Source organism: Caretta caretta, chromosome 4, assembly GCF_965140235.1.
Source record: "Caretta caretta isolate rCarCar2 chromosome 4, rCarCar1.hap1, whole genome shotgun sequence".
Classification (NCBI taxonomy): domain Eukaryota; kingdom Metazoa; phylum Chordata; order Testudines; family Cheloniidae; genus Caretta; species Caretta caretta.
The window spans coordinates 83,876,455-83,900,586 of NC_134209.1; the positions used below are offsets into that span (position 1 = coordinate 83,876,455).

Here is a 24,132-nt window from a genome sequence, read left to right on the forward strand (position 1 = left end):
GCTCAACTTCAGAAAAGGGAGAGTTTTTCTTGAAATCAGACAGGGAATGAGGGGATCCAAGGAGAGTGAAGGTGGCTGCCACTACCTGAATCACACAGCGTTATCTGTTTCAACAGATAATCGTTTTTCTGTATTAGGTGCTGTTGCGGACAAGGAAGAGCAGAGAGAGATGTAACAAGTGCATTTATTTGGGGAAAAGAATGCAAGGGTTATAGAGTTTGATTAACCTGAGAAGGAACTGTCAGGGAATCTGGGGACTCAGGAGGCCCTCTCGTTGAGAATAATGAGCCAGTTAACAAGAAGGTGACCTTTTTGATTCATAGGGCCTGATACTTATGATGGTGCAGGGTTACTGTTTTATACTTAAGCATTATCAGAACTTTGGCTGGGAAGGGTATTATTACTGGTTTCTGTTATTTTGGAGTGAGGTATTGTTGTATTACCATCTATGTTACCATCAGAGTCAGAAGCTGAGGAAAGGGTTTGTTTGTTTGTTTGTTTTTCTTCCAAAAAAAGGGGATCTTCAGCTATCAGGAATCGGAGGCCTATTCCTCTTTTGAACATGGATTATAAAATTTTGACTTCCATTCAACCCAAGAGGATAGGGGAAAATAGCAGGGAAATTATTGCAATCTAATGCAGTTGAAAGTCATACAATGGCAGATCTTGTGTAAATTGTGGAAAATATTTGAAAATGGGTGAACGTGGTGATTGTGAGAAAGGTAGGGTTATGTTTTGGCCTCGGATCAGGCCAAAGCTTTTGATCAAGTGAAACTGTCTTACTTATGATTGGTCCTGTCTCAGTCTGGTATACCCTCACAGTTTCTTAACTGGCTACAGATTTTGTACAGATTTCATGCACTATGTATTCCTTTAGTAAATGGGCGAAGGAGAGAGGCTATACAGATACATACTGGGGTAAGGCAAGATTGTCCTTTGAGTGCATTGTTATATATATATTGATCTTTTATTGTGGGCAGTCTGTGATATCAGGGGTTTCAGGTCTTAAATGCATGGATTAAGGGGGAGATGACTTTCACTCTATCAATGACTATTTTCACCCATGGATGATGCCACAGTGGTTGCAGGCAGTACAAAAGATAGGGACTTTTTTGACATTGTAAACATTTAGCAGCTGCAACTGGAGTAGGGCTTGGGGGGATATTTTGGGGGGAAGACGACTCCAAGTGGGCTCTTTCCATGTTCTTTGTTTAACACGCTTGGTGGCGGCAGCATAGGGTTCAAGGACAAGGCAAAGTTTGTACCTTGAGGAAGTTTTTAACCTAAGCTGGTAAGAATAAGCTTAGGGGGTCTTTCATGCAGGTCCCACATCTGTATCCTAGAGTTCAGAGTGGGGAAGGAAGCTTGACAAGGATACACAGTGGCAGATATTTCATGGTATTTGGTATGCCAGAGGTAACTTTCAAGGAAAACACAGAGAGAGGCTGCTGCCAGGAAGCCTGCTCTGCATCAGAGAAGACAATGGAACACATTTTATTATTCTGCTCCTTTATCATCCACAGCTGGGAGCTGATGTTCTCAAAGCTGCAAGTCCCACTGTTGTGCAGCCAGACTTATGAACAACTGGCTCTTGGACATTTTCACACACCATAGGATTCGGCATCTTCCTTGATAAGGAAGGTCAGACATTTGCAGCATATTTTCTTTGAGAAGCTGGCAGTTGTTAGTTAATGCAATGGTTTTCTACTCTGTGTCAAAGCTGCTGTTCATCCTGATTTTAGGCACAGAACGGCTTACCTCAACCTCTAGCCCACACTATCTGTGCACTCAGTCAATTGCTGGCAATGGCAGAGGAAAAAAAATACAAATGAGTTTGGTGGAGTGGTGGTCGGCATGGGGGTGGTGCTAGGATACCAAATTAACCTTCTACTTTTGAGGAAAAAGAGTCAAGGCTGGGTGGGTTTGGCTGATTTCTTTTTGTATCCATGATTTGTCCTCATTGTGACTGTAATTTTGGAGTTTTGTTTTGAAGTTTTTATTTACACACACACACACAGTGAAACCCTGACCCCAGGATAGCCAACAGCACAGTGGCTAGGACACTGCTGGCCTGGGAAGTGGGGAGCAGAGGCCCATGTTCAAATCATCGTCTGAATTATGTAGTGCCCTGGTGAATGCACTAACCACTGGGCTATTGGCTATTCTGGGGTGGTCTCATATTTATCCCAAGGCAGAAAAGGAAAATTTATGAAATCTCAAGAACGTGTGAGGGATGAGAAAACTAAGTTTTACCCAGCTCTAGAAGGGACCTTGAGAAGTTCCCGAAGATACACAAACATGCAGATAGGGTAGTTGATACAACCTAGGCATCTGAGCCTGAGCATCTGAAAGGAAATTAATACCCAAAAATGGTGGCACTTCAGTGAGCCACTTGTTCTGCACTACTCTTCAGACTCAGTGTCCTGTCTGCCAGCAAAGTTTCTCCAGGAGCCATGCTATTCTATTTGTTTTGCCTTCTCCAAAAATGGTAAAGTTGCATAGGCATTATTGCTTGTCTCACCAGCATTATCTCCCATATTGATATCTGGCCAAAAATACATGGGCTCTCCATCCTCCCTTCCACGTACTTTTTTAAAAATGGCAACTGATACAGGGATGAATTTTGAGTTTAACTCACTTCTCCCATGGAAATCCCCTCCCTCCACCCTTTACTTATTACATGTCCTAGTTCTTTTGTAGCTTCTTGGACACAATCTTATTTCTGATTGGGTGGACAAGTTGAACAACTGTCTTCTGGAAAGCATACCATTGGTATGGGTTATCTGCAGAGGACAGTAAGAGCCGGATCCAAATCCTACTCAAATCAATAGGAGTCTTTCCATAGACTTCAGTGGGCTTTAGAACAGTGCCTAAGTACCTGTTTCCTCATTCTTTATGGAGACTAAGCATGCTACTTCCATTGCTATCTCCATTCTTTCATTCCAGCTTTGCAGGACACAGATCTGCAAACTACACATGTACCTGCTTCTCCGGTACTGCAGCATGACATTCTGCCACTGTGTCAACAGGATATCTTCACTTCCTTTTTTAGTGTGACAATTTGACAAAGATCATATTTATTATTGGTCTTAAGAAACACCAGGAGTGCAAGGGCTGGGAGTGTGGCGTTACAGACGGGGGGGTCAGCTTTCATTTTGAACCAAACACTCAAAATAATACCATTTTATTGTTCTTCCCTTCCATTCAGTTTGATAACTACACTGCATAGGCTTTGAGTAATTACCAATACTTTTTAATAGAAATAAATTCATCCTCCTGGAGGGTATATAATGTTGCTTGCATTAAAAAGATCAACATAGAAAAGTGCGAATTATGCCTTTTTGTTCTTTCAAAGGCAAAATTCTCCTCTGAGTCATGTTGTAGGTTTTTTGTTTGTTTTGTTTTTTGGGGTGTTTGGGTTTGTTGTTATTTTTACCACAGTCTGAATGTCTGTTGACTGTACTGCCTTTTATCCACTTGCAGACATCCCAGGGATATCAATGGGAGTTCTTCATGAACTTTATATAGCTCTCCACACTAAGGAGAATTTTGCCCTTAATTTGGGTGTTTTGAATGGGACACCTTTGACTTTTTAAATCACAGACTGAAGCACTTGTAGCTATTTGATGCACTTTCATTTATTCGGGTTCAGAATTAGTAAAGCATTTGCTAGCCACGGCATCATCCATGAAGCGAGACTTTAAAAGATTTACTATGAAAAGGTTTTAAATGTTTTTTCAAGAAAAAGACTTAGGAAAACTTTACTTGTACAGGCTAAAGCAGTGTGTTCAGTCAGTTAAAAAACAGAGGGGGGAAAAAAAGACCGTGGGGAAAACTTATTTATGATAAACCTATAAGAAAAGAACCAACTGACTTGTTAAATTAAGCACTTATATTACAACAATTAAGCTAGCAGCACGCTGTGCTTGCTTAAATATTTAAAATGTTACTTTACCCTCACACACAAATAAGTCTGCTTTCCCCTCAGTCACGCATGCAACTCAGACACATTGTTAGATATTTGTAGGGTGTTAACACTTACTAAACTTCCTCTGACTGTAGCCTGACCAGATATTCTTTATGTAGCTTGCTGGAAATGATTCCCAGAAGGCTTTAAGTGACTCTCCATTGTGGAAGTATTTGTAACTCTTAGAATAAAAGTAGTTGCTACTCTTTAACTTTTGCGATTACGACACAGGAGAGGTAAGAAACTGAAATCCTATTAAAGTATTTCTGATGCAGTAATTGGGAAAATATGAAATTCATTTTAGCTTTTAATCAGTAAAAGTTATTATATAGAGTAATCCCATTTGGAAGCATATGTTATGGTGAAGAGAGACAAGTATGATATTGTTGCCCCTTTGGCCCGAGGGGCTAGCCAATATTCACGGCCTTACAGGGTAGGAGAAGAAAATGTTAATATGAATCAAAGAATGTACACAATGTCCTGTTTCCCCAAGCACAGTAGAAACAAACAGCCAGCAGTTTCCTTGCTCCAAAATCCTCCTGTGCCCCTCCAAAGAGCTCTGTGCCCAAGAAGCTCCATATCTCAGCCTCCTCTCAAAGTTTCTTCTCCTCTTAACACCCGTAGCCTGAAAACCTACTCCTAGTCCCTGCATTTTTAGTCAGGGAAATCCCTATCATGGCTATCAGCAGTGAGGCCACAGCTTCCACTATTTCCCCCTATATGACCTGCGTCTTCGTGACCTGGGTTCCAATGTAGAAGCAATGGAGCAGTGAAGAGGGGAAATAGCACATGCTTTTATCTTTACAAAGAGCATAGAAACTGTTCTGTGTCAGAGGTGCTGCCCCCTGGAAATATTCTGCTTGCTACAGCACACAAGTGGGGATTGCTCCCTCTGTGCTTTTTAATGCAAATCCCCAAAAGTGATTGGAAAGGTGAGTGTCTGGTTTTTCTTCCCCTGCAGCACCAGTCGAAGAAACTAGCCAGCTTCAGAGAGGGGAACAAAATGCTACAACTCAGTGGATGGTGCAATATGTGATCTGCCTTTATGCTCTCTGAGCACAGGCCTTCCCAAGTGACCTCTCGGATAGCATGGCTCTACATCGTTCCCTGCTTAGTGCTCTGGTTAAATGCTACAATCTAGTCCTAAAATATCAGCATTCTGATAGGAAACCAAAATATAAAAGGAAAGAGTGGGCCATATTTTCCTCTTGGGGACAACGTACAAATAAAGGGCCGGTCCCTGGCCAGCATAAATCAGCATAGCTTTATAAACCTTAATGGAGCTAAGCTAACTTACCCCAGCTAGATCTGGCTGGTAATTTATTTTTAGTTAATTAGTGTCATTTTAGGCAGTTTAAACCTGATTGTCCCCCATGAAGGCTACTCCCAGATAGTGGAAAGGCAACTCCAAAGTTCATCTCAGAGTTTACTACACATCCTTCCACAGGGTGGTTGGGAGATGACCCCATGGAGGATAAGCAAATGCTTATTTCTCCATAAACTGCAGCTCCTTGGAGACCTGTGACTCCGAACTGCCAATGATCTTTTCCATTATGCTATCCTCTTTTCTGCAACAGGAAGCTCCTCCGCTGGTTGCTTTCCTTGTAACATCCCCTGTAATAGGCTTCCCACCCACAGAAGAAGAACCTAAGTAAATTAATCTGGAGTGGTTGAGTATGAATTCATTTGGAAGAGATTTCACCAGATATATTTTACTGGAGCAAGATGTGATTTTTCCCATCTCCTAATATTGGGCTCTCCATTGTAAAAATCCACTCCTTTCCTTTTCATTAACAAACACACAACTGGTCTCAAACACCCACAGATCTCTAGTGTTTCCGTACAGAAGAGTTCCGTTTGGCTAGACATTTGCCTTCCAGTTCTCCTAGTCACAATGACTTATCTGAGTTCTGCTCTCATTATTTTTTATGATTACTATTTATGGCTCATGTTCAAGAGTAACCTTGGTTTGATGACTGAATCCAAACAATCCTCTAGGCAGCCAGTTGAGGTAAGAAATACCATCATTTTGACCATGGTGATTTTTAAAATTTTCCTGCAAGGCAACCCAAAAATGTGCTTGCAGAAAAGAGGAAAGAATGAGAATCTGCCTGTAGATTATAATTCTAAAGATATGGCAGATGTTTGAACTTTGACCTGAGACCCAGTGTAGAATCAGTGGAGCAGGCCAAGGATTTTACGTGTTGATACGTCAGGGTTCAGCCTAAGAAATAAAGTGTTAAATATGTAATTCTTTCTTTAATTCTATTATATATTCATTTCTTTTTTTAAATGAAATAATCAAACATGCAGCTCCCTAAGGGCTAAATAAATGGACCAATACCACAAAAAATCCATATCAAGAGAAACATTTCTTGAAAAATCTTACTGACGACAATCTTGTGCCATCGCTACTATGTTCTTCTTTTAGGGATAGGAGATGGTTTGAGATCACAAGGTTAGTCTACAGGTCCCATGGAGCCTGACTAGCTACAGGAAAATTAAGCACCAAGCCTGTGGATCCCTGTGAATACCTGCTCCTTCGCATTGCCCTCTAAGCCATTCTGATAAAATGTCTCCCTCTGGAGCTGTGCCACCATGGTCTCCTGCTTTGCTTATGTCCTCCCCTACCTTAAGAGGGCAGAGAGTATAGTTTCCAGCAGAATCCCATGTGAATATGTTGTTGGGGTTGGAGGAGCACATGGCAATAAGCAAAGCTGTTCCCTAGCTCAGTCCCCACATGCCTAAAACCCAGCACACCCATTCCATGCCTATAGATCAACATCTGTGTAGTGTTAATGTGGAAGAGTTTCTATGGGGTCAAGCACCAGCCCTGGATTTGGTGACACCTTTTTTTCCTTTTGGGAGATCTTTCTGCACTGGATGGGAGCTTCTGGTCTAAGATTATGAACTTTCTCCTCTCTGCAGTCCTGTTGCCTCTGTATACTGGTGTTTAAATGTATAGCTGAAGCATTCCTTTACAAATTCTTCTTGTGACTAAAACACAACAGGTTGGATTGCCTCCTCTCACAGTAAAGCACTTAGAAGGAGATCATGGGGAGTAAATCTCTCTCATGGAGATGGAGTTCCTCACCATTGTTATATCTGGGAAAGGTGGGGAGATGGTTTCTCCACAGCATAATACAGGCACATGGAGGTCCTGTGCCTCCATAGCTACTCTGGGCCCCATGGGGGCCCTTTTCTCTGGGCATGGCTGCTCCTGGTGGGAGAACAATTGGAAAGACAATGCAATCTCAGAATGGATTATCAGCTCTGTATGGCTAGCGGTGGAGAAACAATATGCACATTCCATCCCCTCCCAGGCCTGCCCTTGGCCTGACCACTCCTGTCCTCATCTGCACAAACTGTTTTCTCCATCTGTCTGGTATCTGGACCCATAGAGTGCTCTCCACAGAGCTCCAGAAAGGAAAGAAATGATGCTGCTCAAGCAGCTGAACTTTTCAGTGCAGGAGGGGAGAATTCTCTGCATAGGAGAACTTCTTTCCATGCACATCTCAGTGGGAGGATCTTCCCCTAAAAGTCTAGATGGTGGGTTGGATTAGCCTTTATTGTCTATAAAGACTGAGTAATCAAGGAACTATAAAAGGGGGAAAAGTTATTCATTTTAAACATTAAGGGATATATTCATTAAAATAATAATCCGATAATGGAGGCGTTTTCATACTTCCTTACATATATTTGTGTTTCATGCTCAATTTCTCCCTTGTTAACAGGCCTAATCTTTACCTGAGCCAGTAGCTTCCTTTAGTTATTGCTTAAGGTTGTAGGAATATTACATTTCACAGAAATTCATAAAGCAATCTAAGCAAGGTGTCTTTCCCACCCACTCAAAACAACATTAATCCATGAATAAATGGAATGCAGTGAAGTATAATAAAAGATAAATTTAACAAGGGAGGGACACAAAAAGCTCTATTAAGGGGAAATATTGTGCTGAGGAGAGATGTCACAAGAATAAGATATGTTTCTAGCTATCATTATTCTATATATTGTTCAAATAGAACAGAAATAAAATTATCAGGGAGGCTCTTGAGTTGCCCTGGCATGAACACTGCTCTTTTCATACTATTGTTATCATTCATTTATTTTCCTCCTTTTTAATATATAGTTTCCTAGAATTGGAGATCAGAAGGGACCATTATGATCATCTAGTCTGACCTCCTACATAACCCAGGCTGTAGAGTCTCACTCAGTAATTTCTGTATCAAGCCCATCATTTCTCTTTGAGCTATAGCAGGTCTTTTAAAAAGATATCTAGTCTTGCTTTAAGGAGATGGAGGGGAGCCCCAACCAGTTCATTTCAGTTGGTAAGGATAAAGAAAACTATTTTTCAGTAAGAGTTTGGTAAAACCCATTCTTAAAAAATTGCAAAAATATTTGCAATTAAAAAAGTCCTACACCACCTACTGATATAAATAACATATGTCACTGTCCCAATATCACAGCTGTAGATCCAAGGGGTTGGAGAGACCTTGGGAATACTATCTCAAGGGCTGCTGAAGACTGAGCATGTCACCAAGGAATGGTTTGGGGAGAAAAGTTGTAAACAAGAGCTGCACTTCGAGCCCTCCGTGCAGGGGGAACAACAGCAGCAGTGGTTGAGATTCTGCTACTGAGCAGTAACGTTATTTCACAACATGCTCATGTGTACTTAAGAGAGATCCCAGTAAGAAATGAGTTGTACATGTTGCAGCTTGCTGTTCTAAATATCTGTGAGGCCTGAAATCTTTGCTCAGGTGAGTAATCCTTATGGAAGCAGTCTCATTGACTTAAATGGGACTACTCCAGCATCAGCACTACTCAAATGAGTACGGTTTGTAGGCTCAACCCGGATGGAGGTGAAAATAAGGAGATGGAAAAATAATTGTCCAAAACCATTTCTGGTTATTTGTTACAAGAAAATAACCCTGATTGTTCCAGCTTCATCCTCATGAAGTATTAAGAGAAAAATCAAGTTCTTCTCTATATTTTGAGTTTATAAAGAGGCCATCTAGTAAACCCACTAAAAGTCTTTTATTGGAGAGGAAAAGAGCAAAGGCATATTGTTGGTAAAGGAGGTGGTTAAATTCAAGGCACAGGTGAACTGGGCCATATTTCTTTCTTTCTTACGGGGAATGAGGACCTCCGGAATCCATGCTAATTCGTTTATGTGCTACTGTTTTGATTTTCCGTGGAATGGTAGTGAAAGTATTGTTTAAAATGCTTTGACTTAAATCGTAACTTGTCAGTCTGTCTTAACTAAAGGACAGCACAGATCTGCACCACTGAAGGAGCATCTCAGAGAATGAATTACGACAATTCCTCTTCCGCTTCTCTCTTGCTCTTGGTGGGGATTAAGTTACCTCATCCCTTTTCATAGAGAGTTTACGTCCTGAAAATCCGAGCCAGCTGATCTGGCTGTCAGACAGGTGGGTGGAGCCAGGGCTCCTCACCACCCCAAATGTGCTCACTTGATTGCAGTGGGGCAAATGGGGCAACAGCCCCTACTCTTCTGCCTACATCTGGAGTCACAATCAGATCAGGACGAAGCAGGGGAGCAAGGGGTGGGGAGCATGAGGGGTATGTCCCCTGACTTCCTTGTGCAACCAAGTAAAAGCTATGACAACATATCCATTTTTGAATAAGGTTATAGATCATTTACTGGTGTGACAGGAAGACTGTGTATTTACAGAAAAATTAATTTGTATTTTTGTACCACTCTTTACCTTTGTGAGTATCATCTGGGTGTACCACATGATTATGCAACAGGGGATTTACTCCCACTGAAACGGATGATTAACATGAAGACTTCAGTGCAAAAGGTTCTGCTGGAAATTATAACATCAATAATGCTATGCAGCTAATAAGTGTTTGTTGGCTCCCTAGGGTGCAGTTAGTGAGAATTTGTAAGTTTCTATAAAACAAAGCAGGTTCTATTGCATAAGAATGTTCAGATGCTGTATTATCTATGCTTACTATGGTCAAAAGAGAGGAAAAACATAGGAAAGTTTTATGAATTTTTTTAATCAAGTAAATGTTTCAAGATTGCATGTTAAAACTCATAACTTTCTGAATGCAAAAAGAGGTTTTAAATTATTTTTTTCTGTTTGTTCAGTGAAATGTGATTTTTGTTTGCTTTGTGGAAACATTCTTATATAGAGCAAATGTACCTGGCATATGTATGCGCTCCAGTATAATTGCCTCCTGGTAACATTTGCTGTAGTTACACTTAATTATAAAAGCCAGATCATGGCATCAGTTGTTAAAAAGATTTCCCATTGTGCTCAATGAAAAGTTCTGTGTAAACACTGATTGTGCAGTATGACCTAAAGTGCCTTGACCTTTGAAACAAGTAACTAAGGTTGCCATTCAATTTTGTTGTCAGGAAAATTCCTGTTCAACTCAGCCATTAATCTGACATTCAGAGACCACTTGACAATATTACCATCCACCCACTGTAATGAAAGGCAGGACTAACTTTCAAAATCACCTTGCAATTTGTTTTTTAAAAGCCTACAATAAAATCATACAGTGAATAATTTTGACAGATTCAGTTATGCTGAATCACCTCCCAATGATGTTTATTCACCTTTCTCACTGTCCCTCCCTATTCCAATTAAAAAAAATTAATGATGCCTCTTTCAACCCTTCAACGTACACATGGTTTTGAAACACTGTAAGAAATTCATCCATCAAGTTAGGCATCTGTTTTGCTTCTCTGTCTTAATATTCTAAATAATCCACTATGCACATTCTAGATACAGGAATCTCATTAATACTTTTACTTATGAACATTTTAATTACAATACTAAAAATATAAAGCAAAGAGCATATTATAAGATATATATTTATCATTTTTGCTAAATATTTCTGTCTTTGTGTATCACTACATTTCACACTATTCTTAACTGACTTATTTCTCATCAGTGAAGGCTCTCTCGGTATACATCATCCCCTCTTGTAGAAACACCTTCAGGAAGGGGATGTGGGGGATGAACTCTCTTCCAGACATCACATCCAAATGATCCCATAGTAAGGGTAGGGTTTGGCGGAGACTAGGGGAGGTCCAAACCATCTGTGTGAGTGTCTAGTGCCTCTGCACTAGCTCAAGTTAAATCCCAGGACCTTACAGTACCGCTGCAGGTCCCAGAGCCGAATGGGGGGATGGTTCTGTGGAGGTGACTAAGCACCTTTTTCTCATAGCTGGAGGGAGTTTTGTGAACAGAGCCTCCCCTCCATTTATGTATCAAAGGGAGAGTCATCTGGGCCTTGATTATTTTTTTTAAAAAATTAGCATGGGCATAGTTTAGATTGTGGAAAGAAATAATGCTCCGACATATTCACCTTGCATTTTGTTTTAATGGACATCCTGAGATAGATATTATGCATAGTATAAAGCGTTATCAAGCATCATTTTTGTTTCACATGAGTGGTGGGTATTTCACAAGAGTGGTGGTTAACTCAAATGTATTTCAACTGAACTGTTCCTTTAATCTGAAGTCTTAAATCTTTTTCCAATTAAGGAGATATGTATACTCAAATGGAGGCCTAACAAAGATAGCATATAAATTACTTCGACTAGTATGCTTGCTTTTTCCAGGGTGGAATTATTAGAACATAATAAATGCTGTGTTTTGTGTTAAAGCTTCACTCTTTGTATATATTTTAATGCTTTAAGTTGAAGAACTTAATACCACTAGGCCCTTCTTTCCCTACTGTTTTTTGTTGGCTACATTAAATGGCAAGCTGGTTATGTGGTACAAATTCCATTGAGTCCATCAGTAAGTCTTCATTATACAGTCCTTTGATGTCAGAAGAAGTTTTGACTTGGTAAAGATCAAGGGGCATATTTATGTTCAACTGATCTCTACCTGGATGGTCCCTTCCATATGTAGGTCTCTGCCACCCTTATAGAGAGGGCTCAATATGCTGCCTTTTCCATGGATCCTAGACAGGGTGTTCTGTGGATTCAAGGAGTTATATGGGTTGAGAAGGTGGGTGGGCTGAGGGATGGAGTACGTGGGGGACGCATATCATCCTATCTTTGCCAAGTGGAGATTCCTTTGCCAGAGGATTTATTTCCTTTCCACAGCTCTCTCCTCTATGTTGGGAAAATCCCCCTTTTAGGATGATCCCAAGGAAAGCCAGAGACATGGGAATCTAATGGGGATATTGTAGAGCTACAGAGCTGGGCCAGATCAGAGGAGCAGGGCCTTGTATGGATGACTCTTGACTCTGTTCCTTCTGGATCCCCATGGATTTCAGCGTATTCACAGAGTGTGTAGACTAGTCTCTCACTTTATTTTGTTGGGGTACCATCCTTTTCCTGCCAACTCTGAGTAAAGACTTTAGAAAGGGTCCTTAGTGAAGAAGGGGCCATATTCTGATGTTACGGACATTTGTGTAATAGAATCAAGAATTTATGTAAACATACAGTGTTACATTTTTTAAAAATGAACAGCATTCTAGGAAAAAATACTGCATAGTCATGCTAAAAACTGAATACTATAATACTGAAATGCAGGTCTCTGAAATCAGGTTGAATTTGTTAAACTGGAAGTACTCACCAAAGCTCATATTTTAGAATAATGGAACTTTTCTGAAATAATTCCACAAACCTCTCAAAATAAATAATACTTTACAACTTATTGACCAGAATCTACAACCCTTACTCATGCTGAGAAGGAATTTACTATCTGCATAATACTACTCAAAGGATGGCAGACTCTGGCCCTTAAGAAATTTTTTGGATTCAAGCAGTGCTGTATATTGTATGGGAAGGCCATAATTGTACAGAACATTAACAAAACATGCTTATTTTGAAAAGGCAGAATTCTCTATATTACCACCTTTTCTATCCCAGCATGTACTGTCATCTTTATACAGTTATTCGTAGAAGAATACTTTGTTCACACTTACAACTTTCCAGCTGCATTATACATGTTTGCACATCCATTGGGAAATTTTTGAGATCCATTGGACAGGACAGTATTAAAGTCAATCTGAAAGAATACAAAACCATTATTAAAAATATACCTCTAATACCATAGGGGGACATAGAACAAAAATGTTAACACACCTGTGGTTAGTGGTAGTTGAAAATAACTCAATGTATTTGTAAGAAACACTCTAACCCAATTGAACCATTCTGACTCTCTTGTAAGAATCCTGCTTTGCATTTGTGATTTAAAAAGAAAAGGAGAGTCAAAACATAAAACTAATCTAAAATATTATTTATTACAACCATATTCTCAAACTCAGTGGGTATTCCACAGAAATGCGTTGACATTTTTTATATTACTATAAAGTACAAAGATATTACAGTATTGCATATCCTTGGCATACAGTTTACCAAGTCGCTCTCCCCTAAGGAATTACATAACAGATGAGAGGTGCAACTCATGCTGGAAGAGTAATATAAGCATTTGTATCCTAAAAGGCAATACAGTTAAATTCCCAACATGAACATGTTAAAGGTGATGTTTCGGGTGTCAGTATTATACCAAAGGAATGCACCTGTGATTTTAAACTGCACAAACCACTTGCATTTTGTGGCATAATATTTCTAGTAAACCATGTTGCAGTTCTATAGGCACTAAACTTATTTTTAAATATGAAAATAATACCATAATTTATATTTAGTGTGATACTTGTTAGGGATAAGAAAGAAGAGATGCACAGAGAAAGAAAACAGTCTTGCTTTCATAGTTCCTACTGTGAATCATATCATGGAGATATTTTATTGGCCTTTCAGTTTTTGTGTAGTTTCTTTGACAGCATACTGTTGAAAATTATATAGTATGGATCAAATTTTGGCTAGTCTTTGGGTGGGTGAGTAGCAGCCTTACAAGGACCCTTCCTTCCATATGCTCCTCCTATGCAGGAGTCAGTCAAAAATATGCAGAGGGACTCTTCCCTAATAGCATCTCTTGAGACACAGATCATCCCAAAAGGGGCACAGAAAGGTCGAGTCTCATTCCACCCCTCAAACTCACACTGGCTAATAGAGCTAGCCAGCCACAGAAGGTAGCAAGAGCAGCATCTTCTGGGCATTCTACCCTGGTGTGCTGGGAAACTCTGGAGGCAAACTGGACCTGCTGTTTCCACTGAGGTGGTGCAGTCCCTCACCACCTTCTGCATGGGGCAGTGCTATAAGGTACAATAAAGCCCTATCATATGAAGCCCAGTTCAGCAAAGGACTTAAGCATGTTTTCAAGTCCCATGGAAGTCAATGAGTTGCTGCTGCTTTGCAGTACAACCCGTTTACACCACTCTGGCAGTATAAAAAGGCCACAAAATGTAATGCATAGTGTAAAGATGCCTTAGGGTAAATGGGAATCAGGCCCAATGACTTCAGTTGATTTAAACAGAACTTAAGCACAGTTTAAAGTTAAATATGTGCTTAAATGTTTTGCTGACTTGGGGGCCTAAGCAAGAAATGGTAAAGGCTTATTTGGTAATGTAGGCCTTTCTTGCTAATGCAGGATTTCTTTCCCCCCCAGAATACTTTAAATTAGCGGTTCTCAAACTTTAGCAACCAAGGACCCCATTTTGATTTAAAATTGTGCATAATCCCCCAAATTCCCCACTCAGCCCCAGGCCCTGCCCCCACTCCACCTCTCCCCGCCCCTGCTCCACGCCTACCCCAAACACACCCCATCTTCGGTCCTCCCCCGCCCTCCCAGCCCTTCCTGCATGCCGCTGAACAGCTGTTCCCTGGCATGCAGGAAGCACTGGGAGGGGGCTGTAGGAGTTGATCAGCAGGGCTGGCAGCCCCAGACTTGATTCCTTCCCCTCCTTCCAAGTGCCTCCTGCATGCCACAGAACAGCTACTCCCTGGCATGCAAGAGGTGCTGGGATCAGTGGGGCCTGTGGACCCACTGGACTACGCTTGCAGACCCCCAGTGGTCTGCAGACCCCAGTTTGAGAAACAATGCTGTAAATCTGACTTTATCCAATCTAATTTGCAGTGTTTCCAGGAATTAGGTTTTCACCTCTTTCTTTGGGGTACTATGCCACAGACTAATAGGCAGCTTTTTATGATCCAAGACTAATTTATCAGTTATAAATTGCTACAAAGATACTAATACAGAAATATTAAATTCAGTGATCAAAATGTGAGTATAAAGTATTCTGATTGATTCTACGAGTAATGATACTATATGTAATCCAGCGGAAATTACTCATGATAAATAAATACATAAATAGTGGTGCTGTTATAAAGTGGACAGTGCTGATTGTAAGAGAGCTCTGTGTTATTCTGCTGATTAGACATAATTGCTAAATTAAAGTTTAGTATTACAGTACTGTGACAGGGTTGGGCCAGATGGCTATAGGAGAGTAATAGCAGGCAGATATATAAGCCCCGGGCTAAGTAGGTCCCTTTTGCCCGAGTAAGGTAACAGGGGAGGTTCCAGAACAATCAGGAACCTTCTGGAGACAATTAAGACAGACAGGCTGATTAGAACACCTACAGCCAATCAAGAAGCTGCTAGAATCAATTAAGGCAGGCTAATAGGGCACCTGGGTTTTAAAAAGGAGCTCACTTCAGTTTGTGGTGTGTGTGTGAGGAGCTGGAAGCAAGAGGCACTAGGAGCTGAGAGTGAGAACGCGGACGGTTGGAGGACTGATGTGTACAAGCATTATTGGACACCAGGAGGAAGGTCCTATGGGGAGGATAAAGAAGGTGTTGGGAGGAGGCCATGGGGAAGTAGCCCAGGGAGTTGTCGCTGTCGCCCAGCTGTTCCAGGAGGCACTCTAGACAGCCGCATTCCACAGGGCCCTGGGCTGGAACCCGGAGTAGAGGGTGGGCCCAGGTTCCCCCCAAATCCTCCCAACTCCTGGTCAGACACAGGAGGAGTCGACCTGGACTGTGAATTCAGAAAAACGGCCAAGCTGAGGGTTGCTGTGAAGCTCCAAGGTGAGCAAATCCGCCAATAAGCACAAGACCCACCAAGGTAGAGCAGGAACTTTGTCACACTACCTTGAATTAGAACTAAATGTAATCAACATTTTTCAACTTCGTTTGGATCCACTCAGTGGTAACATTCAGTTAAGAGAAAATGTAATAGTGTCAATTAAGAGGATTTCTTACCGGATTTCTTCTTGACCCTTACACAAAGTATATTACTAAACTCTCTTATCCCAGATGCATGATAATTATACCAGAGTGATGCGATGCCTACGCTATAGGTGCTATAGCAGTACACCTACAGTGCTGTAGCTGTCACTGTAAGCTTGTAGTCCAGACTGTAGCAAAATAAGGGTTTTTCTGTAGCTGAAGGAACTCTCCTGCCCTGAACAATATTAGATGGACAGAAGCATTCTTCCATTGACCTAGCCTCATCTACCCTGGGAGTTAGGTCAGCATAGCCATAGTACTCAGGCCTGTGGATTTTTGACACCCCTCTGTGCCATAGCTATATTGATCTAAGTTTTAAGTATAGAACAGACCTGAGAATATAGACAATGGATGTGATCCCTGGATTCCTTTTCATCCCAAAAGTCCCATTGACTTCATATGAAGTTTGCTTCTGCTTGAACATATGGACTATAAAAAGACCTAAATACCAATTTCTGCAGAAATAGCACGCTGAAAAGGTTTTATTATCTATTGCTGAACACTTGTATTTTTAATTATACACGTTTACTTTTAGCCGTACATCATTTATTTAGGCTCCATGCCAGCACTTAGAAAAGGCTTGCAGGTGATGCAAATGACCTTTCACTGTGACTACTTTGTTTTACAATCACATCCCTGCAACTGATCAGAGAAAGATGCTGGCAAAAGTAAATCTCTGTAGCTACCGATACAACCAGAAAAGGTATGTAAATGTAGCAAGTAGACTGTCACACAATGACCTCTCATGGAAACATCTGTCGGAGGGCAAATGTAGATGCAAGGTCTGCAAGTTTTAAGGCAGGAGGACACTGGCAGCATTACCTGACAATGATGGTAGTGGTTGATGTTTGAGATGAACAGCTTGCTGTCAAATTCAACAGGTCAGCCTGCAGAAGGTTAGGTGCAGTGTGAATAAGACTTTCCAGCACCTTTGTGCCCCTCCCCCAGAACTCTGGGGTCAATCCATTTTGGCCTCAAGAACAAGTTAGAGTTGGAGGGCATGAGATATTGTTCCATTGGCCATGGATCATTAGTACACAGAATGTTTTGCCCATGCCCCTTCCCACTTTTGGTGCACTGTGTGCATGGAGCCAGGTATGCCAGCTTTACAGCACTTTGGGGTTCTCTGTAGGCAGGGATCCCCTACAGAAGGGGAAACCACAACTGCCCTGTTATGGAAGGTCCCCATTATGGGGGCTGACTGATAATCTGACCCCTTGTCTTTACTTTCCCAAAAAAACAAGTCTAAATGTAAATTCTAATTTAAAACAAAGTCTAAATTGAAAAATGGCTCTTTCATGGTTACTAACGTATATATGTGACTACATTCATCATTCACTTCTGGTCTGCATATGTTATTCACTTGCAATTACGTTTGGTGGAAAAAGAAAACTCAGCACTTTAAAGGTTGTCAACGTTTTCTTTTGAATGACAACTATTTCAGAATTACCTTGTCTATATTCAACAAATGCAAAACTAATTTAAATTCAGATGAATACTCATCTACATGTTGATTATACAATTTTGAGTCTTTTTTTATTGACTGGGTCTGTTGGTCCTGTTGAAATTTTTTGGCAATTAAATTATGGTAGAGTAATCACTGGAATTACCCTGGCACCATAAGAATTCTATGAACTAATTGGAGTTTACTCTCAGCACAATGAATGTTTGGTTTTATACCTTTAGTACAGTAATGTATCACATTCTTTTCAATGTGCATTCAAACTACTCCATTCTACCTCATCTAGACAAGACAGACCAAATCCCATTGAAGTCATTAGCAAAACTTTCAGAGACTTCAGTGGGGCTTGGATTTGAGCCTTAAATCCAACTCTGGGCCTTTAATCCAACTCTTACCCTTGCCAATCTGTGCCATATGAAATTAGGAGGGGGAATCAGGATGGTTCAGAATGATAGTGTCTGAACAGATTCCAAGAGCCATCTTGCCAGTGCATGTCAGCATGAATTAGAGAATATGGAGACGGTTCATGCAGCAGTGCTCCTTACTCATGCTCCAAAATGGGAGTACTTTGTGCCCCCTGACAGTCAGCTGTCAATGGCCGAGTGCATGCAAGAGAACGGGGGCCTTGACTATTTCCACAGACTGGCCAACCAGACCTCCTTGAGACATAGAAATGATGTTGGAAAAATTTGCCAGGGATCCCACCTGCTAATCAAGACAAACTGCTGCCCTGTAACATTGGAAGGAGGGGGACTTCCTGAGCACTCTTCCCCCAGTTGTGCACCCAAACACGAGAACAGCATTTTGTCCAGACTTCTAATGCATCAGTTTATATGCAGACTCCTCTCTTTGTCAGACCAAAAGGCCTCACAGTAGAATGCAATACCCTAAAAGCCTGCAAGGTGAAACACCAAATGAAAAGAGTACACTTTGCTCCAAATTGTACTATCATAAAACAGAGGGGAATGCTGAAAAATGAGTTAAAGTGCAGTTGATCAAAATTTTGGCTGTCATTGTAAAATTGAATTGCTGTTTCTTATGGCAATGGTGATAGATGTATTTTACAAATAAATCTGTCAAGTAGATTGGATTTTTTAGGACACAGGAAACTGTAAAGTGGAGATTAGTGTAAAACTGAAATGTAATGCAAAGGAAAATCAGGTCCTAGAACTTCACTCCTGAAATGCTTTATTATTGACTTCTAGTCCTAATTTGTGAAATACCACATGGGACACTGAAATCACACCTTTTTGATTACTATTATCTCTCCCCCCCACACACACACCTCAGTTTCTACAAGTAATGGGTGATACCTTAAGAAGTGTTTAGAGCTAAAAACCAATTACATACACCTTATGAAAGCTTCAACGCCTAACTTTCAAATGGTACAAGGCAGTCATCTCTAGTGTTAAGGACTGAAATCAATGTTAGGTGCCTAAATACCTTTTGAGGTTCTGGATGTAGGTGTTTAGGAGAATACTGGCTGCTACAGTAATGCCAGAGCAGAAGTGGGAAAGAGGAGAAGAGAAGCAAGGCGGTAATCATCAGAGTAACTTGATTTTGTCAATATTCGTTTTATTACGTGTTAGGTAGGTACAACTTCTCAAAAGTTTCACAAAATGTGAAAAAAAAAAAAAAGTTAATACGTCTGTCTCCAAAATGTTTCCCCCTCCCAGTAATATGTGAGCAGCTCTTTGAGTACTATGTGGCTACTGATATATTAAACTGTTCCTAGTTTCCACCTTTAAGAACAGCTACAACAATTAAATGAAGGAAGGAGGAAATGCTTGGGGGGACAGGACTATGTGAAAAGCATCATCTCTGGTCTCCTGAACATTTGTGATCATGGAAAAATATTTAGAATGAAGGCTAGAGCTTGAACCAATTTATAGTCCTGCCCAAATATTAATGCTCAGGAGGTCTGCATTTTCTCACTGGCTCTGCCAAAAACTTCCTGTGTGCCCTTGGGAAGCCACATAATCTCTCTGTGATTCAGTTCCTCACCTGTAAAATGGGAATAATAATTCTTTATTTTTTTCTGTAAGTTATTTTGTCTATTTAGATCATAAGCTCTTCAGGGCAGGGGTGATCTCTTACTATGTGTAAGTAAACAGCCCAGTATAATAAGGCCCTGTTCTCTGTCGAGGCTGTGGGTGCTATTGTAATACCAATTCAGCACTCAAAACTCACATTGACTTCACTGCATAATTTAATTGCACAATTAAATAACAATTGGAGATATTCGGTTCCAAGTGTCCCTGCCTGTTAAAAGTATTTTTTTTTTAAAAAAGATTCCTTTATCAGAGACTCACCTGATAGAATAAAGAACATTTCCATTTTTGAAAATTCGTAACAACTTGTTGTCTGTCGTAACTTCATGAAAGTTGGCACCTTTTTCATTAGCAAAGAACAAATCAGGTTTCCAAATAGAATCCAACATGGATGGATCTAAATCCAAAGAGTCATCTGGATATTCGCTATATGCAAGGCGTGGATCATTCCAATTCTGACGGAGAAAGATATTCACTCGGTAATCCTAAGTGAAAGACAAAACAGGCAAAGCTTTATCAAGGATATGGGCTTTAGCTTTTATTTTATCACTTAGCTGTGTAATCCCCTAACCTTCAATAGATGACAAATGATTTATGTCCATGAATGCCAGCATGATACCTTGCTTCATAGATTCCAAGGCTAGAAGGGACCATTGTGGTAATCTAGCCTGACCTCCTGCATAACACAAACCTTACTTGTAATGATTAGTAGTTATACAATAGGTAATAGCAAAGATACATTTCAGGACAACTGGAAACAATCATAACTAGGGATACATTAAGGCAATGGAGGGCTGAAGATAGACCTCACCTCAAACTCCACCCCATAGTGCAGTTCAACCCCTGCTTGGGCTATAGCACATAAAAGTAATTTGCTGGTGTTGTGTGGGATCTGACCCTTCTCATCTTTTGTAGGCACAGCATTCTCCATCTCCCTCTTCCTGTCTTCAGGCCAGCTGGGTTGTGTCCCAGAGAAAGAAGACTCCGCATCCACCCACATAGAGAACTCTGACCCATGAGATGAAGGATATGTCAGTGATTAGGGCACTGATCTTGGCTTTTGGAAACCCTGGTTCAAATCCCTGTTCTGCTACATATTTCCTGGGTATGTTATTTCATCTTTCTGTGCCTCAGTTCTCCATCTGTGAAATGGGGATAGTAGCATTTCCTTGTCTTACAGGGTTGGTATGAGGATAAATACAGAACTATGATAATGGGGGTCATAATATAATTACTTATGATTGACAGACGAGGAGAAGGCATCATCATCATGACATAATGGCAGCAGGAAGACTTACCTTCACTACACAATGACAATATTGTGTTATTGGAGGGCACCCTAAAACCAACAGCTGTCAGAGTTGAGATGCATGGAGCTGTTTAAATCTTTCCAGTTATTCTGGGCTGTCTGCACAACCTGGCAGAAATTGCTGTAGCAGGTATAGTTGGGCTCTTATTCACAACCACAAAGGCTAGAAATATTTTATTTAAATGAAATCTAAGATTGTGATCTCATGTGACTTCAAAAGTTGACTTCATAGGCATGGACCATACTGCTTATGCCTTAATCCACCATTGGTTGTAACATGATGTTCTTAATTTTCTTCAATAATATATTATTGCAAGGACTTTTTAAATTAAATCAAAGACAATGCTGTCAGGTGCACACAAGCAATGTACATTGCAGATATGGAAAACACAGCATTGTCAGGCTACTGCTCTAACCACTACACATCACAACTTTCTGAAGGTTAAAGTCATCAAAGGATTTAATGCTTGACTTGAATTCCACACCATCTCTTTCATGTGACATTGGTATAAAGGGAAGCAGTTACTAATATAACAAAAGACACAATTTAAAGTTGGGGACTGTCATTCTTTACAAAACTGCAATATTTTTAGTTTGATTCTGGGATTAAACAGTCTCCAGCTGAGTGACGAGGGTAAAGTACAAAAATGGTCTCCGGAAGCAATAAAGTATTCGTAACCAGCACATTCTGATAGCCTTTACATGTTGAGTTGAATTGTATGTCTTTTTAATATAGCACATTTTTATGCATTTTACTAAGAAAGGAAGGGAAGTTAACCTTCAAAAGGGAATTAATTGAGGGAATAAGAAAAAATCCCCAGCTACTTAATTTTTTATTAGATCACTTAAATGGCAAAGTTGTAGGCTTATGTTTGATAATATCATTAAGACACATTGGCATAGCTTCAAATTTGGAGAGATTTATTTTATAACATCTGAAAAGCTGTCCAAATTCCTAGATAAATTATGTTAAAAAATTGTAAGTAGGGAATGTCTTAGGAATGTTCAGTAAAACATTGATTTATCAGAATATCATTCAATGTTATGTTTCCATGTACCTATCTTTATAAACTGCATATTTGGGTAGTCTCAAATCATCACCTCTGTGGAAACTATACTGTCAGGGATACATACCTCTGAAGTCCTATTGCAGGTGCTCAGCATTTCCAAGGATTTGACCCTTAATTTATTTGAAAGCATGTTTTAAGCACAGTTTTTGAGGTTTGGTTTTATGGTATCTGGTAATGGTGTTAAGGGTCGTGTTTATATAATTAAAGGTGATAGATGCAAAAGGACCTAATTCTCCAATACTTACACATCTGACTCCACGATTAGCTCTGTTGTTATAATTGGAAACACTTGTGGAGTAAGGTGCTACTCAATGTGAGTAATAGTGGATAAATCTGACCCACAGACTACTAAAAATTGGGCCCAAATCCTCAATGGCAGCCTGGTGCTTAACGACTTTCGAGGGTCTAGGCCTTGATCACCAGTGTCTTTCTCCTTGATCATCAGAGGCTACCATAGAGATAAGTGTGCACGTGAACCATTCTGTCAGGACCTACTTATCTATCCTGATCAAATATCCAGACAAAAACAGTATATTGAAATACAAGATCAGCTGGAGGATAGAACTAATTGGATGATAAAGGAAAGCGTAGGTCCTCTACTTAGCAGGGAAGGAGAGCTAATAACTGATGACATCAAGAAGGTTAAAGTGTTTAATGCCTATTTTGCTTCAGTGTTCACTAAAAAGGTTAGTGGTGACCAGATGCTCAACACAATTATATTAAGAAACAAGGGGGAAGACACACAAGACAAAATAGGAAAAGAACAGGTTAAAGAATATTTAGATAAGTTAGATGTATTCATGTTGGCAAGGCCTGATGACATTTTGTCTTGGGGTACTTAAGGAACTAGCTGAAGCAATCTCGGAACCATTAGTAATTATTTCAGGAACTCATAGAGGACAGTTGAAGTACTAGAGGACTGGAGAAGGGCAAATGTAGTACTTATCTTTAAAAGGGGGAACAAAGAGGAGGCGGGGACTTAGAGACCAGTCAGTCTAACCTACATACCTGGAAAGATATTTGTTTAATAATTTATTCCATCACTTTGTAAGCACCTGGAAGATGATAAGGTCATAAGAAAGAGCCAACATGGTTTGTTAAGAATAAATTATGCCAAAACAAATTAATTTCCTTCTTTGACAGCGTTACTGGCCTTGTGGATGGGGGGAAGCAGTAGATATGATATATCTTGATTTTAGTAAGGCTTTTGACATAGTCCCATGGGACATTCTCAGAGGTAAACTAGGGAAATGCAGTCTCCATGAAATTACTATAAACTGGGTGCATAACTGGGTGAAAGATCATTCTCAAAGACCATGTTCACTGTCAAACTGGGATTGTGTCTCTAGTGAGGTCCCACGGGGGTCAGTCCTGGATCTGGTACTAGTTAATATTTTCATTAGTGACTTGGCTAATAGAGTGTAGATTATATTTTAGACTTGCAGGTGCCAAACTGGGAGGCATTCAAAGCACTTTTGCGGGCAGGATTAGAATTCAAAATTATCCTGATGAATTGGAGAATTGGTCAGAAATCAACAAGGTGAAATTGAATAACGATAAGTGCAAAGTATTTCACTTGGGAAGGAAAAAATCAAATGCACAACTACAAAATGGGGAATAATGGGCTAGTAGTATTGATAATGAGGATGTGGGAATAATAGTGGATGTCAAATTGAATGACTCAACAATGTGATGCAGTTGTGAAAAAGTCAAACATCATTCTGGGGTGTATTAAAAGCAGCATTGTATGTAAGACACAGGAGGTAATTGTCCTGCTCTACTTGGCACTGGTAAGGCATCAGCTGGAGTACTGCGTCCAGTTGTGGGCACCGTACTTCATAAAAGATGTGGACAAATTGGAAAGAGTCCAGAGGAGAGCAACAAAAATGAGAAAAAATTCAGAAAATCTAACCTCTCCGCAGAGAAGTTAACAAAATCTGGGAATGTTTAGTTTTGAGAAAAGAAGACTGATGGGGGACCTGAAAAGTCTTCATATATGTTAAGTGCTGTTATAAAGAGGATTGTGAACCATTGTTCTCCATGTCCACTGAAGGTAGGGCAAAAAGTAATGGGATTAATCTGCAGCAAGGGAGATTTAGATTAGATATTAGGAAAATCTTAAACTCTGGATAGGCTTCCAAGGGAGATTGTA

General features: G+C 40.2%; 1 protein-coding gene across 3 annotated transcripts in view; it reads right to left on the bottom strand.

The window, feature by feature from the left end:
* GLRA3 (glycine receptor alpha 3) overlaps window positions 1–24,132 on the bottom strand; it is a 148,052-nt gene that overhangs the window by 44,886 nt on the left and 79,034 nt on the right. For all 3 annotated transcript variants that reach the window (XM_048847759.2, XM_048847760.2, XM_075127809.1), the window contains exons 4-5: window positions 19,863–20,086; window positions 12,887–12,969 (exon numbers count right to left, since the gene is read on the bottom strand). In XM_048847759.2, coding sequence (XP_048703716.1) covers window positions 12,887–12,969; window positions 19,863–20,086 — 307 coding nt within the window. The remainder of the gene's footprint in view (window positions 1–12,886; window positions 12,970–19,862; window positions 20,087–24,132) is intronic.